Source organism: Salvelinus alpinus, chromosome 3 (assembly GCF_045679555.1).
Source record: "Salvelinus alpinus chromosome 3, SLU_Salpinus.1, whole genome shotgun sequence".
Taxonomy (NCBI): Eukaryota; Metazoa; Chordata; class Actinopteri; order Salmoniformes; family Salmonidae; genus Salvelinus; species Salvelinus alpinus.
The window spans coordinates 47,067,593-47,083,351 of NC_092088.1; the positions used below are offsets into that span (position 1 = coordinate 47,067,593).

Below are 15,759 nucleotides of genomic sequence, written 5' to 3' on the forward strand. Positions count from 1 at the left end.
ACCACAGTCACTCACAAAGCATCGTGCCACAAAAGCCACAGCCCTTGCAGAGCAAGGGGAACCACTACTTCAAGGTCTCAGAGCAAGTGACGTCACCGATTGAAAGGCTATTAGCGCACACCACCGCTAACTAGCTAGCCATTTCACATCTGTTACACTCACCCCCCTTTCGACCTCCTCCTTTTCCGCAGCAACCAGTGATCCGGGTCACGGCACCAATGTAACAGTATAGCTTCCGTCCCTCTCCTCGCCCCAACCTGGGCTCGAAGCAGGGACCCTCTGCACATTTCAACCACAGTAAGCCGCGGCCTTTGCAGAGCAAGGGGAACCACTACTTCAAGGTCTCAAAGCGAGTGACGTCACCGATTGAAACGCTATTAGCGCGCACCACGGCTAACTAGCTAGCCATTTCACATCGGTTACACCAGGTGCCATCACCAGGCAGTATATGTTATTATAAACTGGGTGGGTCGAGCCCTGAATGCATATTGGGCAAGAAAATACATCAGCAAATCGATAAATCAGTACCTAGTACAATAGAATGCATCTATATATAAATACGAAATATACAAAATATACAAGCAAAATACACATGGCAAGTGAACACATGGCTCATCTATGGTTTGCATGTAACAACCGCCTGCATAGGCATTAGCAAAATAACAGAAGGCTGAAACATAACATACTTTTTGCATTCATACTTTCAGCATATAAAGTTGTCAAAACCAATTAGGCCATGAATGCAGAGAATCATAATTGAGTTTTGTCCAAAGGACAATTATTGACCACTCTGAAATCTGAGTGGTAGTTAGGATAGGGTTGTGAAAAGGGTCAATTTTGGTGGCGCCTATGCCAAGATTTGTACAGCCAGCTGAGAGTTTGACGCTAGCGAAAACGAGGCTGAAGTTAAAATCAGCTGATAGAGGCAACAGCCAAGCTTTGCTGAAGCCAACGAGAGCAGAAGAGCCATCTTCCCGACCAGGGAGAGTGGAAGAGTGGGGGACTGTTGAGACAATTTGGAGGGACCCCGGTGTCGTTAGAAGGCTCAAAGACACAACGTGGGAACGGTAGGATTACCGGTGTCATTAGAAAATAAGGGTATTTTTTTCAATTTTTTTGCAGTATCTGGACTCGGGAGTCATCGGGAACCAGTGGGGCTCGAGCGAAGAAGCTTTAAAAAATAAATAAATACAAAGGCAAATAAATTCGAGTCAAGTCTATTAGCTAATAGAGTAGATGTGCAATCCAGCAAATATAAAACTAACCGTGCACCATTACTGAAGACCGTTGCTCGAAAATAGTATAGTCAGTCAAGTTTGACGGATGTGTAGGTCTTTAAAGGTGTCAAGGTAAACAAACACCAAAGCCCTTGTTGGAGCGGGTGCTACTGTAGCTAGCTAGCTAGGGCTTTGAGACATGGATTAGGACCAAGGGTATCCTGCCAGAGACAGTGTTTGAAAGAATATTCGCAAATTTTTACGATGTTTCCCACAAATTAGAACTCCTAGCGACAACAATTGTGAATAATGACAATCGAGACTCTTGTATTTTTAAGATGTTAGCTAGCTGATTTAGCAACCTACTCTTGTTGGCCAGTGTTCGCTTACTACTGTAGTTAGCTGGCTAGTTAGCATTAGCAGATAGTTTAGCTAGTTGCTAGCAATTAGCAAGCTATCAGCTCCTCAAGCTTGAGTAGTGAGTGTCTGTCAAAGAAAACTACCGTCTCTTATTCTATCTGGATTTCACTTGTTATTTTATTCACGTTTTATCCACAGGGGAAATTAAATAGGCCTGCTAGGTTGTATTGCTTGCAAGCTTTTGGAACATTATGTCCGGTTGTCTCGAGACGGGCAGTGTGTAGCACAGCTGATTCATCGAGGAGGTTGGAAATGGAGGAAAACAAGTTACGTTTATGTAGATTTAATTTTAAAGTACAATAGTTGACGTCAATATTTATTTGGACTAGTTGGGTTAATCGTAGCCAATGTAGAAAGTGTTTTATTAAAATTAGATAAGAACCCTATCAATATGTGTCTATGGGTGACTTGTAAGTGAGTGGGGGTCTTCTCCCTCGAAGTACTGTCCACTCAACTAGACAGTCAAGCAGAAACAGTCCAACTCGAAACTGTGTGGTGGTAGGGGACAGAAACTAAATTGTTACCGGACTAGGATCAACTTTCTCAGACGACATGGATATACGGTGTCTCAGATAAGTTATCACCCTAAATGGCAAGGCCTTTGTAAGAACGATGAAAAAAAAAGTCATTGTGTGCCCTAGTTGTGCCTCTCTTTTCCAGATATACTGAATACTAATTTGGTACAATTCGTGATACAAAGTATTTTTTCCCTCTACTGTTGAGAATGGATATTATTGTTTTATTGTGTAGCTCGCCAGCAAGACTACAGTGAGCTCTCAGCAGTGTTTTGGTTGTTGCGCTCACCCCTCCCCCAACTTTTACTGGAGACTTGTGGAAGTGTTCTTTCCTTCTGCTGCCTGTCAGTGGTGGGCCACGCTCACCCTTTTATTTTTTTAAAATCCTTTGACGGAAGGCCTTGGCTATTGTACAGTCCACTTGAATCCTGTGTTATATAGCCTACAGTGGATGTAATGGAACTAATGTTCGCCGAGTGGGAAGACGGAGAAAGGTTCTCCTTCGAAGATTCTGACCGGTTCGAGGAGGACTCGCTCTGCTCCTTCATATCAGAAGCTGAGAGTCTGTGTCAGAACTGGAGGGGATGGAGAAAACAGTCTGGTGGACCAAACTCTCCTACAGTTAAGATTAAAGGTAAACATACACATTCTATTACTCGTACTCACATCCTCTTGTTACACTTTCAGTGTCCTCATATTGACCTTTGACCACTTAAAACCACTTGATGCCTGTTGCCAAATAACATTGTGTGGTGGCCAGCATGGGTTCTCCTTTCTCTCATTACTTAAAGTACCTGTGATGATGGATCCATCTGAAAGCCTGTCTTGAATCAGAATTTGTTGTTTGTCTTTGATGTCAGTGTTTTCTTGTGAAAGTTTCAAACAAACATTACACTCATGCATTAGCCTGCTTTCAGAATAGAAAGTTAACAAGATACGTCAATGTGACTACACATATCAATCTCCAAAGTAATTTATAAAATGTAATATTGCACATTATCTTCACTAAGAGCCAATTTATGCTTGATCCGAAAATGTGGTCGGAGGCACTGTATGGTTGGTGTGACAAAATTACGGAGCCTCTGGCAGCACGCAGAGGCCAAATTTAGCTCTGTACTGCATCACCGTGCGACTCTCAAAATTTGTAACAATACAGAGGGATCTGTATAGCTCCACATTGACATGATTGGTTGACGGTAGGTGAGGGCTGGAGGTCCTATATAAATACAAACTCACTTCCTTGACAACAGCTCTGCGCTGCTCCGCGAAGTGCAAGAACTATGAATGCACTGACTTTTGCAGAGGCTGTATCACTTTAAATGCTGCTCAGCCAATGAAGAAGTAGTGCCTTTTATTGTAAATTTGAATAATGGTGTAGGCCTACAATTGTTAACCGCTTTGATCAGTGTAGCCTAGTTAAAAATAATTAATTTGGTCCTAATTTCCTGTTGGTTGTCCTGTCCTCATCATTTGACCATTGATCATTTAGGCTGTGTGCATTTGACATATTATGGCCTTCTTAGGATACCATTTTCCCAGAATTGAGGCATAGCAAGCTTGTTCTCTCAGAATGAAGCCCATTTTGTTGACTGCACAACAACAGCCCATGTTGCTCTGCTTCTTATTCTTTGGAGAGTCCTCAAAGGGCTCTGAACTCATCAGTATGGGACACTTTGCCAATGGGAGCGCAAGTGCTGGCTGCCCATGTCACTGATTCCTCATTTAATTTAGGCCTATTGGCTGTGATGTCATTGATGATAACCCATTAGTTTATTTGCAGGACAGTTTCCATAATACTTGCATAATGTAATTTCTTTCTACATCCCCCTAACCTCAGGTCTACAACATTGTTCTCCAAAATGTATTACTTACTTTCTCTACCAAAGTAGATAATGTTGTATAGGCTAGGCAGCCTACCGGTTAAGAGTGTTGGGTCAGTAACATAAAGGTTGCTGGTTCAAATCCCAGAGTAAAGTACGTGGAAAATCTGTCGCTGTGCCCTTGAGCAAGGCACTTAACCCTGGCACTTAACCCAAATTTGCTCCAGGGGTGCTGTACTACTGTTGCTGATCCTGTAAAACCACACATTTCACTGCACACATCTGGTGTATGTGACATGCATAACTACTGAACAAAAATATAAACGCACCATGTAAAGTGTTAGTCCCATGTTTCATGAGCTGAAATAAAAGATCCCAGAAGTTTCCATATGCACAAAAAAGCGTATTTCTCTCAAATGTTGTGCACAAATTTGTTTACAACACTGTTTGTGAGCATTTCTCCTTTGCCAAGATAATCCATCCACCTGACAGGTGTGGCATATCAAGAAGCTGATTAAACAGCATAATCATTACACAGGTGCACCTTGTTCTGGGGACAATAAACAGACCCTCTAAAATGTGCAGTTTTGTCACAACACAATGCCAAGCATGCAATTAGCATGTTGACTGCAAGAATGTCCCCCAGAGCTGTTGCCAGAGAATGTAATGTTAATTTCTCTACCATAAGCCACATCCAACGTCATTTTAAAGAATTTGTCTGTATGTCCAACCGGCCTCACAACCGCAGACCATGTGTATCCATGCCAGCCCAGGACCTCCACATCCAGCTTTTTCACCTGCGGGATCATCTGAGACCAGTCACTCGGACAGCTGATGAAGCTAAGGAGTATTTTGGGCTGTAATAAAGCTCCTTTGTGGGGAAAAACACATTTTGATTGGCTGGGCCTGGCTCCCCAGTGGGTGGGCCTATTCCCACCCATGGCTGCACCCCTGCCCCTGCCCAGCCATGTAAAATCCATAGATTAGGGCATAGATTTTATTTGAACTGTAACTCAGTAAAATCCTTGAAATTATTGCATGTTGCATTTATTTTTGTTCTCTCTCATATATATATATTTTTTAAACTTTGGTTTCTTTGAGGATAGTGCTGGTGGAGTGACTTAATCTGTCAATGATTTGTAATGCTGGCCGGCCTGGCTGTGTGGGTGGAGTTGTACACTGGGGTCCGTGTGTGAGTGGGGGTCCTGGAGTCTCAGCTGAGTTCTCTGAGCTGGCTTATTGGACGGCAGCTGGGGAGGGGTAAACAGAGAGCCGACCCGTGTGGGTTGTACAAGCAAGTAAGGAACCGGTGGGGGGGGGGAAATATTTATTAGAAGCCTCAACTAGGGGAGTTTGGGGGAGGGTGTGTGTGTGGTCAGGCCTGTTTGTTTACGTTTAAGGAGTGGTAGGGGAAGGGTGGAGTGGAGTCAGCTGTGGGCTGTATAGAGGGCTTTGTCTTGTGCAGGTCATTCAGTTCAGAGCTGGGGATTGTGGTTCAGTAATACAACCTCCAATTTGATCAATCTGCGTATTTCTGCTGATCTTGCATGATAGAGTTGCCAAACCTCAAAGTCCTAATCTAAAGTCACTGTCAGATCCCCCAAAAATGAGATCAGTAAGAGATTTTACTGAAGGTTACACCTTGAAGGCTAGCTTATATCTACTGACCCTGGTTCGATTCCAGGCTGTATCACAACCGGCCGTGATTGGGAGTCCCATATGGCGGCACACAATTGGGCCAGCATTGTTAGGGTTTGGCCGAGGTAGGCTGTCATTGTAGATAAGAATTTGTTCTTAATGTTCTTAACTGACTTGCCGAGTTAGAGATAAATGTATTTATTTAACATTTATCTCAATTGCTCAAAATGTAGGGTATGGTTAGGGTTTTGGTTAGGCACTATGCATCTGTTGGCTCTGTTGATCTATTTCTTTCTAACCACAGACTGGAGAGAGACAGTAAGCACACAACCTACTGGGCATGTGTGTGAGCAGCAATCCTTCACCACTCTACAATGGAACAGCTGTTTGAGCGTGGCACCCCCCTGCTCTCTCCTGATTGGTCAGTAAGGAGTTAGTTACCATGCAACTGGCAATGACTGGATGGCAACAAAGACTCTGTGAGACTCTGTTACTGTACCCTCGCTGCTGTTACTGGGCTCCCCCTATTTTTCTCTCTCCCTCGCTCTCCTTCCTATTTGTAGCTTACATGGGGCAGGTGGGGACAGGGGAGCAGGTGTTTATAGTAATGCTGAGCGATTTAACCAAAAAGTTGTTCTTTTCCCAAAGTTATTAAACAACAAAATTGACCGATGTCTGTTCATTTACTTTAATTCCATTTATTTTGTTTTTTTTTGTGAGCTCAACGCGTTGTTTCTCTAGAGAGAAATCAAATCATTCACAAGATAAATTTGGCTAAGAGCTATGTGGGACGCTGGGCTGCTTGGAAGTTGTAGTTTTCATTAGGCAAATATTGAACTTAATTACCATGTTTCTGCACTGAACTTAATTACAATGACCATAATCCATTGCGCCTATTCTTTCTGACCACAGACCGAAGCGCATATACACACAGACCGCATGAGAGAGGAATAGAGAGCAATAGTAATGCTGTCTTTTTGTAGGTACTAACAGAGGCTACCTCTGCCATGGCTCGTTGGCCAAAGCCTATGAGGAAATATTGTTTTTATTTTTTATGTTTAGGCTTTTTGGATAAATGCTGAAAATAAGGTATGTGGTAAACACAGGCTTAGAAGATCTTAAGTTTTGTTCTATTAGATAATATGATCACATAACATCACTTTTTGTGAATTTTGAAGCATTTATGTAATCAAAACAAGTAAAACACTAACGATGTGCTAACATGTAAAAAATAAATCGCATGCCTTTGTTGTCTAGCTAACAGGCTTAGTTTACCTTATCAGACAGACCTTATCAACATCGTCTGGGAACTGAAAAAACTAGCATCTTCCTGCTGAAGAGAGATGGTTGCAGCCTGGAGCAAACCAAAATACCATCCTTGCGTTTTTGTTCAAGCTGATAAGCAGAAAGCTAACTAAGCTAACTGGCTTTTTGGCGGACTGCAGCATAGACTAGTTTGCGTCGTTGGTATTGTGGGATGAAAAATGTTGCGACTAATGTAGTTCCATTTCTGAAAGCGACTTATCAACTGACTTATTTTGAGCACATAAAGGTCATCCATCTTAACGGACTGATATTATCTCATAGTAGAACATTTATAAGATCTCCTAAGCCTGCGTTAACCTCAGACTTTATTTTCGGTGTATATCCCAATACCCCATTAACTTCTTATGACTGGGGGTGCTATTTTCACGTTCGGATGAAAAGCGTGCCCAGAGTAAACTGTCTGCTACTCAGGCCCAGAAGCTAAGATATGCATATTATTAGTAGATCTGAAGTTTCTAAAACTGTTTGAATGATGTCTGTGAGTATAACAGAACTCATATGGCAGGCAAAAACCTGAGAGAAAAATCCAACCAGGAAGTGGGAAATCTGAGGTTTGTAGATTTTCTATTAATTGCCTATCCAAGATTGTGTAAATTTGGTCCGATTGCACTTCCTAAGGCTTCCACTAGATGTCAACAGTCTTTAGAACCTTGTTTCAGGCTTCTACTGTGAAGGAAGAGCGAATAAGAGCTGTTTGACTAAGAGGTCTGGCAGAATGCCATGAGCTATGCCATGAGCTAAGTCATGCGTGCGACCGTGAGAGCGAGCTGCGTTCCTTTTCATTTCTAAAGACAAAGGAATTGTCCAGTTGGAATATTATTGAAGATTTATGATAAAAACATAAAGATTGATTCTATACATTGTTTGACATGTTTCTACGAACTGTAATGGAACTGTTTTGACTTTTCGTCTGGACTAAGTGCCTGCGCCTCGTGAATTTGGATTTGTGAACTAAACGCGCAAACAAAAAGGAGGTATTTGGACTTTATCGAACAAAACAAACATTTATTGTGGAACTGGGATTCCTGGGAGTGCATTCCGATAAACATCATCAAAGGTAAGTGAATATTTATAATGCTATTTCTGACTTCTGTTGACTCCACAACATGGCTGGTATCTGTATGGCTTGTTTTGGTGGCTGAGCGCTGTACTCAGATTATTACATGGTGTGCTTTTGCTGTAAAGCTTTTTTAAAATCTAACACAGGGGCGGCAGGGCGGCAGGGTAGCCTAGTGGTTAGAGCGTTGGACCGAAAGGTTGCAAGTTCAAATCCCCGAGCTGACAAGGTACAAATCTGTCGTTCTGCCCCTGAACAGGCAGTTAACCCACTGTTCCGAGGCCATCATTGAAAATAAGAATTTGTTTATAACTGACTTGCCTAGTTAAATAAAGGTAAAATAAAAAACGGTTGCATTAAGGAGAAGTATATCTTTAATTCCTGTTTGAGCATTAATTTTAAACATTTACTAATAATTTAACACCTTTTAACATATTTTCCAAAACATGTCCTTACAAATCTCATTACCTGAATGGTCTGAAAACGTCAAGACCATTAGGAAAGCTAATACATTTTCACATTTTTTAAAAATGGATTGTTAACAGTCATGCACAGTTACTTCTATTTTTATTTGATTTTGACTTTCTCTCAGTACCGCAACACCTTCCGCAATCTACAACCTAATATTTTTGATATTTCATTGAAACCTGACATATTTAAAAAAAAAAAAGTGGCATGCTTGCATTTAAAAGCAAACTACTATTTTTCCTTTCATTAAATTAACATAAAATGAATACCTGTTGCGGTAATGATACATATGTTTTGGTAATGAGGTTGATGATTTCGGTAATGATAATAAGTATACTAAGACTGAGGTATGGTTAAAAACATTTAATGTAGAAGATAAATGAGATATTGGCACAATCATGGATTCAAGTTCAATCAATTTCATTTTGCAGTGCTTCAAAAGTACATAACAAACAGGCTAAAAACAAAGAACACATACAAAAACTTTAGAACAGCACATGTCATTGTCACTACACACACTGGCACACACTGGTACATTGTCCCTTGGGGATGATATTTCTATGACCCCCAAGCTGGTGCAGCTTCTTTATCTTCAAGCCAAAGTTTTCTTGTGCTTTGCAAGCACATGTTTCTCTGTCTGACTCTTCGCTGGCCAATCCAAAATGGCTTAAATTTAAAGAATTGAGCCTTGGAAAGGTTGTGCCTTGGATTCTCAGACAGAAATCTTCTTAGAAGATTTGCCATAGTGTCTGTTAAGGCTCTCTTACGGATTATCTGGCCCTTTTACCGAATTTCTCTGGATTTCCCATTTATTACAGTGGAGATGAAGGAAGCGGCTAACAAGTTTGCGCATTAGTCTTCTCTGGCTGTTATTGGCTAATGTTCTCTGATGACCTCTCTTTGTAGTTTTCTTCTGGACCTTTCTGCCTTCCATGTTGACAATTACCTGCTTCCTCTTGGCCATCATCTCAAGTCTTTTCAGTCTTTTCTTTAGGTTGCCCATCTCTTTGGTTTTCTCCAGCAGCTTCTCTTCTGTGTAGCGCAACTTAGACCTCAATTTTGAAAGTGTTTTCTTATGTTCTTCTTTTTGGGTGATTCCTTTGGGGTAGATGTCTTCATTGTTCCTGGTGTCTGTAGAGATGTCTCTCTCTTAGGAGTTGAGTTGATGGCAGGGACATTTACCTGGTGAGGTGAGAATGGCTGTTCTCTTGGGGAGGCTGTGTCTTCTTGAAGATTTTGAATAACTTCTTCATTTTGCTTTTTGAACATGTTGAAGTGTGTCATCTTCCTCGCTTGAGGGTGTTATGTCCAAAACAGCTTTAAGTTGTTTCTTTCTTCTGTAATACCTTTTTGAGTTTTCCCGCCACAGTTTTTTCTTCTTCATGTCACTTCTTTGTCAGATCTTGAGTTTTCTTGATTTTACAATTTTGCTTTCGTTTTTGATATCTGGAAATGGAAAGGAAGCATGACATGAAATGAGCATGTCTCAAAACATGGGAAAAATCTTACTGTTATGGACATGTCATCCTATGGTGGAGACTGAATGGCTTACTGACCGTGTGTGTGTATCCTATAGAAGGGACTGAATGGCTTACATCGTGTGTGCATGTGTGTGTATCCTACAGTAGGGACTGAATGACTTAGACTGTGCATGGACATCCTATAGTATAAACTATACTGATTTTGTGTCTGTGTGCGCATGTGTGTGCGCATGTGTAGTCTTCCTAACACTGTAGGGTATTGACTTCCTATAGACACTGTATGAGAGCATTGACTAATATATATATATATATATATATGCGCTAATTACGCTTGCTGTAACCTCTCCAACCCCTAACCTCTCTCTGTCCTTCTGTACTCTTCCAGCAGTTCTGGGTTGGTGTAAACTTTTTCTCTGAATTTTGTCACTTGCTGACTGTCTGCAATTAAACAGGACATAAAGCAAAATATTAACAGTTAGTAAATAATATTTAAATTAATAGTTAACTATATTTAAAAATATAGTCTCTATGATTAAATTCTCATTACCGAAACAGAAGTTCTCTCTACCGCAACTGGCCTTAAATTGCAGCGGTAAGTGAGAATGGTGTTGCGAAGGATGAGGAACCTTAGCATGTTTTGCTAACAATAGAGAAGACATGATGACTAAGCACATTTTTACTCAATGTACATAGTTAGACATTAATGAAGTATATTTTCATAGAAAATGTTAAATATAACGTTTTTCTAAATGTGTAAAACTACCTGTGTAATGTGTAAAACTATCATTACCTGTATCGGTAATGATAATCAATACTGTCGTGTATGAACATTTAACTGGAGAAATATAAAGAGATCTGCTGGTAGCCATCTTGAAGGTACTGGCAGATGTGTTGCTTCAAAATCAAACTTTATTCAAAATTCTGTGTGTGTGTAAACAGTCTTTTAAAAATGCTGCGGAGGATGAGAACATCAGTCATGGACACTTCATTTTTCCAATATTTTTTTCATTATTATTATACATGAATATTCAGTAAATTAATGATTTTTCTGTCATTTGAAAACATGTAGAACATTCATTTATTTAATTTTTCATTTTATTTTACTCTGTTTAACATACATTCATAGCTGGATGTGTTGCGCTAATGAGAATTTCAGCAGAAAATGCAATAAAATACAAAAATAATGAATTCCTATGTTGAAATTACTCTTTGTCCAAGGTAGAGAACATTATCTTATGATATTTTGTTATATTACTAAATTACATGTTTTATATTTAAAGTCATTTCTGCCATGGTATTTTAATGGTTTCATGAGAATGACCCACAAGTGGTAGGTTTATTTAAAGGTATACTGCGAGAATCTGGCAATTTAAGCATTTTTTATGACTGCCTACAGTATGAAGAAAGTTAGAGGTAGTTAACTAGTGCGAGCCAATGCTAACTGACGTTAGCGTAATGACTGGAAGTCTACAGGTACTGTAGAATATACTAGATGGATTGCAGTGCCATTCCCTCATGCTTCTTCGTTAGCATAAGTCTCCCTGATGAATTAGATTGCAAGGCTACAATGGTAATAATTATTACAGATGAAGATTTATATTTGCAATTTTTATGGAATGTGGCTGACCTTATGGTTTCCTAGTTGTCAATACTACAGTCCAAGCCAGCTGAAGATGGGGCTGTTTCTGGGTAGGAAACTGTCTAGGATGTTTTTAGTGTCCGTTTTCTTTTCAGGATCTCTGTAGCTTTTGAAGAGTGCAGTGTTTGGAGAAGGGGTTGTGTGCATTCAGAACCCCTCAGGAAACCCAAACCCTTCCTGGGCTGACAGGACAGGCTCCTGAAGGGGCTGCAGGTTTGGCAGCTGTCCTGTGCTCTGAGAGACCAAGGGAGGTTGAAGTCCTTAACAGGCCCAGCAGGTTTTCCTGACCACGTGTACTGACTTGTAACATGGGAGCCCAGGTTTTTCCTCCCAACTAAGGCTGATGGTTTTTCCTGGACAGTTCACATGGTCAAGAAAAACTCTGGGCCCTAGTCATGATGAAGTCCAGGCCAGGGCCATGAGTTGAAAGTGTGGAGGCTTGCACCAAGGCAATGTTTTGATAGGTTTACCATGGCTTCTGACCAGCTGAACCACAGCCATCAGTTTATTTAGACTGCTTTCTTTCCTCCATATATGGTTGATGGCAGAAAAATGTATTCTCTCTTGCTCTCGGTCTGTCTGTCTGTTAGATGGTCAGGTCATCCCTCTGGTGGAGCTTTCAGCCAAGCAGGTGGCGTTCCATATCCCGTTTGAGGTGGTGGAGAAGGTCTATCCTCCTGTCCCTGAGCAGCTGCAGCTACGCATCGCCTACTGGAGCTTCCCTGAGAACGAGGAGGACATCCGGTAAGGCTGGACATACGCGCACATGCTCTGAGATCTATCAGAGATCGTCTCGAATTTCTGTAATATATTCAGAGATTTTTGTGGGAATGTTGTTAAAGGCCCATTGCAGTCAAAATTCTATTTTACTGTGTTTTGTATCATATTGTACAACAGCTGAAACTTACACTGTAAAAGTGTAAAATGAGATCAGTGTTATTTCCTGGTAGTTACTGGTTGAGAATTTACACAGGACCTTTTAATCAGCATGATTTTTGCATAGTTGGAGTTTTTACTTGCCTGTTGACATCACCAGGCGGTATTAGTTAGACCATTTAAAGTTCCAAGAGTCACAAACGCCAAATACGCAGGACCACTCACAAATACAACTCATACAAATGGCTGGCACAACATCAGAGGTGACATAGTATTTGGAAAAGTTAATGTGTCTTTATTTTTCTCTGATCTCATCCCCCTCTCTCTGTGGATCTCCCTCTGCAGGCTGTACTCGTGTCTGGCCAACGGCAGCCCAGATGAGTTCCAGCGAGGGGAGCAGCTGTACAGGATGAGGGCTGTTAAAGACCCTCTGCAGATAGGTGAGCAGTGGCCTTCACTTATACCATCTCAGCACTAAGAAAACAGTAGCACGGAAGGCTAAACTCTCTAAACCTCCTACAAACCTCCATAAAGGCTAGTGCCACAGCCACACACTCACCCTTTGGGCTTCAAAAAAACAAGTTGAGAATTTATATAGTTGAGGGTTATTCCCAGGTCAGATGTTGTGTCCACCTCAGTGGTGTGGGGTCCTGGTGGAACTGCTGCATTTCTCTGCTCATCCCAGATGACTGGATTAGAGCAGCCGGGCAGGCAGGCTGGCAGGATGTGTGGGGATTACAGGCGCTTTAATGACCCTAAACGTTCCTAAAGGAGCCTTACTCACCAGCTGTGACAGATAGAGTTCAGATAGAGCACGCCACTCTCACTGCTCATTACTAGGGCCCAGAGTTTATTCTGACCCGTGACCTGATCAGGAAAAACTGGGCTCGCTACTGTTTTTTTCCCCCGGTCAGGTTATATTTATCACTAATCATTAGCCATTGACTTTGCCAACCCCCAGTTCATTAGTAGAAAGAGAACTTGGTGTAGTGTAGGAATGCTGCTGCACTGTGCCGTTTAAGACATTTCCCAGGTCAATGAATGAAGCCACGGGTGAAATATAGTGCATATAGACCTGCTATTACATGGGGGACCTCAATAGTCACCTAGGATTAACCACAAGCCAAGCAGCCTGCCCCAACACACTGGACATACTACTTAATGATTGGGTTATTAATCCAGTCCTCTCAACATCACTGAGATGCCAGCTAGGATCAAAAAGTCTTACAGTGAAATGCCCTTTTATGCACTGCTCAACAGTGGCTCAGTGGTTTATGCTTATACAGTCGCAAGAAAAAGTATGTGAACGCTTTGGAAATACCTGGATTTCTGCATAAATTGGTCATACAATTTGATCTGATCTTCATCTAGTTCACAACCATAGACAAGCACAGTCTGATTTAAACAAATTATTTAACAATTATATGAAAACAATTATATGAAAACAATTATGTCTTTATTTGAACACGCTGTATAAACATTCACAGTGCAGAGTGGAAAAGTATGTGAACCCTTGGATTTAATAACTGGTTGACCCTCCTTTGGCAGCAATAACCTCAACCAAAGTTTTCCGTAGTTGCGGATCAGACCTGCACAACGGTCGGGAGGAATTTTGGACCATTCCTCTTTACAAAACTGTTTCAGTTCAGCAATATTCTTGGAATGTCTGGTGTGAACTGCTCTCTTGAGGTCATGCCACAGCATCTCAATCGGGTTGAGATCAGGACTCTTTCTCCACACATAGTGTTGTGTTCCTTCCACAAAATATTTTGCCAGTAGCGCTGTGGAACATCCAGGTGCACTTTTGAAAACTTCAGACATGCAGCAATTTTTTATTTTTATTTTTTTTGGACAGCAGTGGCTTCTTCCGTGGTGTCTTCCCATGAACACCATTCTTGTTTAGTGTTTTGCGTATTGTAGACTCGTTAACAGAGATGTTAGCGTGTTCCAGAGATTTCTGTAAGTTTTTAGCTGACGCTCTAGGATTCTTCTTAACCTCATTGAGCATTCTGCGCTGTGCTCTTGCAGTCATCTTTGCAGGACGGCCACTCCTAGGGAGAGTAGCAACAGTGCTGAGCTTTCTCCATTTATAGACAATTTGTCTTACCATGAACATGAAGGCTTTTAGAGATACTTTTGTAACCCTTTCCAGCTTTATGCAAGTCAACAATTCTGAGATCTCTTTTGTTCGAGGCATGGTTCAGGCAATGCTTCTTGTGAATAGAAAACTCAAATGTTGAGTGTTTTGATTAGAGCAGGGCAGCTCTAACCAACATCTCCAATCTCGTCTCATTGATTGGACTCCAGGTTAGCTGACTCCTGACTTGAATTAGCTTTTGGAGAAGTCATTAGCCTAGGGGTTCACATACTTTTTCCAACCTACACTGTGAATGTTTAAATGGCGTATTCAATATAGATAATATAGACATTAGTTTAAGCACTATGTTTGTCTATTGTTGTGACTGAAGATCAGATCAAATTTGATGACCAATATATGCAGAAATCCAGGTAATTCCAAAGGGTTCACATACTTTTTCTTGCCACTGTAAGTTATGTTAAAGTGCTTGTTAAGTGAAAGCCGATATCTAACCTTTCCCACTGTATTAAACCTCGGGGGGCATGTGTCTTTTTCAAAGACTTCCATAATGACCCAAGGGTTCTGATTTAAAACGTTAACAACCATCTTTGAAAGCAAGCGCTTTCTCTTTATCTGCTCTCGGTGTACTTCGCTGTTTTCCTGTGAGCCCAGGGTAAGTCATTCAGTGCTGTATTAGGTGAAAAGCATTAGAGCTCATTGTGAGGTAATGGAAACCACGTCTCTCAGTGGAAGTAGTAGGGGAAGGGAAGTAGGTTAGGGGTGGAGGAGGCGTTAGACTGCCAGGGAGAAGCAGAAAGACTGGAACAGAGCTCCGCTCTCTGAAGGGGGCCTATTGTGTTGAATCTGGAATAGTTACGCTGAGTTGTTCCTCTAATCCCATTCCCTCTCCTACTCCTCTTTGCCGGCTCGGCCTCACCAGGAGAATGCTGGCCGCTGTCCAGCGGGTAAAAGCTTTTGGCCAACCTTCCTAATCTCTCTCCCTCCCCCCCTCTCTCTCCCATCTCCTAGTCTCTCTGTGTGCATGGAAATACAACTGCCTTTCATTTCCTGTCTGGCAGCCCTTACTGCTGCACAATGTCAGCCAATGGCTGGCTCACTATTAGTGTCAGCCCAGGCACTCTAAGTTTTCCTGGCCCACTTCATCATAATAACACTTTCTCATTCCATTTCTCCAGTCTCATTGTCTGACACAGACAAGCAGATT

At 41.5% G+C, this 15,759-nt stretch overlaps 1 protein-coding gene across 13 annotated transcripts in view; it reads left to right on the forward strand.

Annotated features, from left to right (window-relative positions):
• The first annotated feature begins 907 nt into the window (after nucleotides 1-907).
• Nucleotides 908-15,759, forward strand: part of LOC139570837 (zinc finger SWIM domain-containing protein 8-like) — a 39,916-nt gene continuing 25,064 nt past the window's right edge. For 12 of the 13 annotated variants that reach the window (XM_071393054.1, XM_071393059.1, XM_071393063.1 and 9 more), the window contains exons 1-3: nucleotides 908-2,786; nucleotides 12,172-12,325; nucleotides 12,803-12,897. In XM_071393054.1, coding sequence (XP_071249155.1) covers nucleotides 2,609-2,786; nucleotides 12,172-12,325; nucleotides 12,803-12,897 — 427 coding nt within the window. In that variant the 5' untranslated portion in view covers nucleotides 908-2,608. The remainder of the gene's footprint in view (nucleotides 2,787-12,171; nucleotides 12,326-12,802; nucleotides 12,898-15,759) is intronic. The other variant, XM_071393052.1, reaches the window with a different exon arrangement.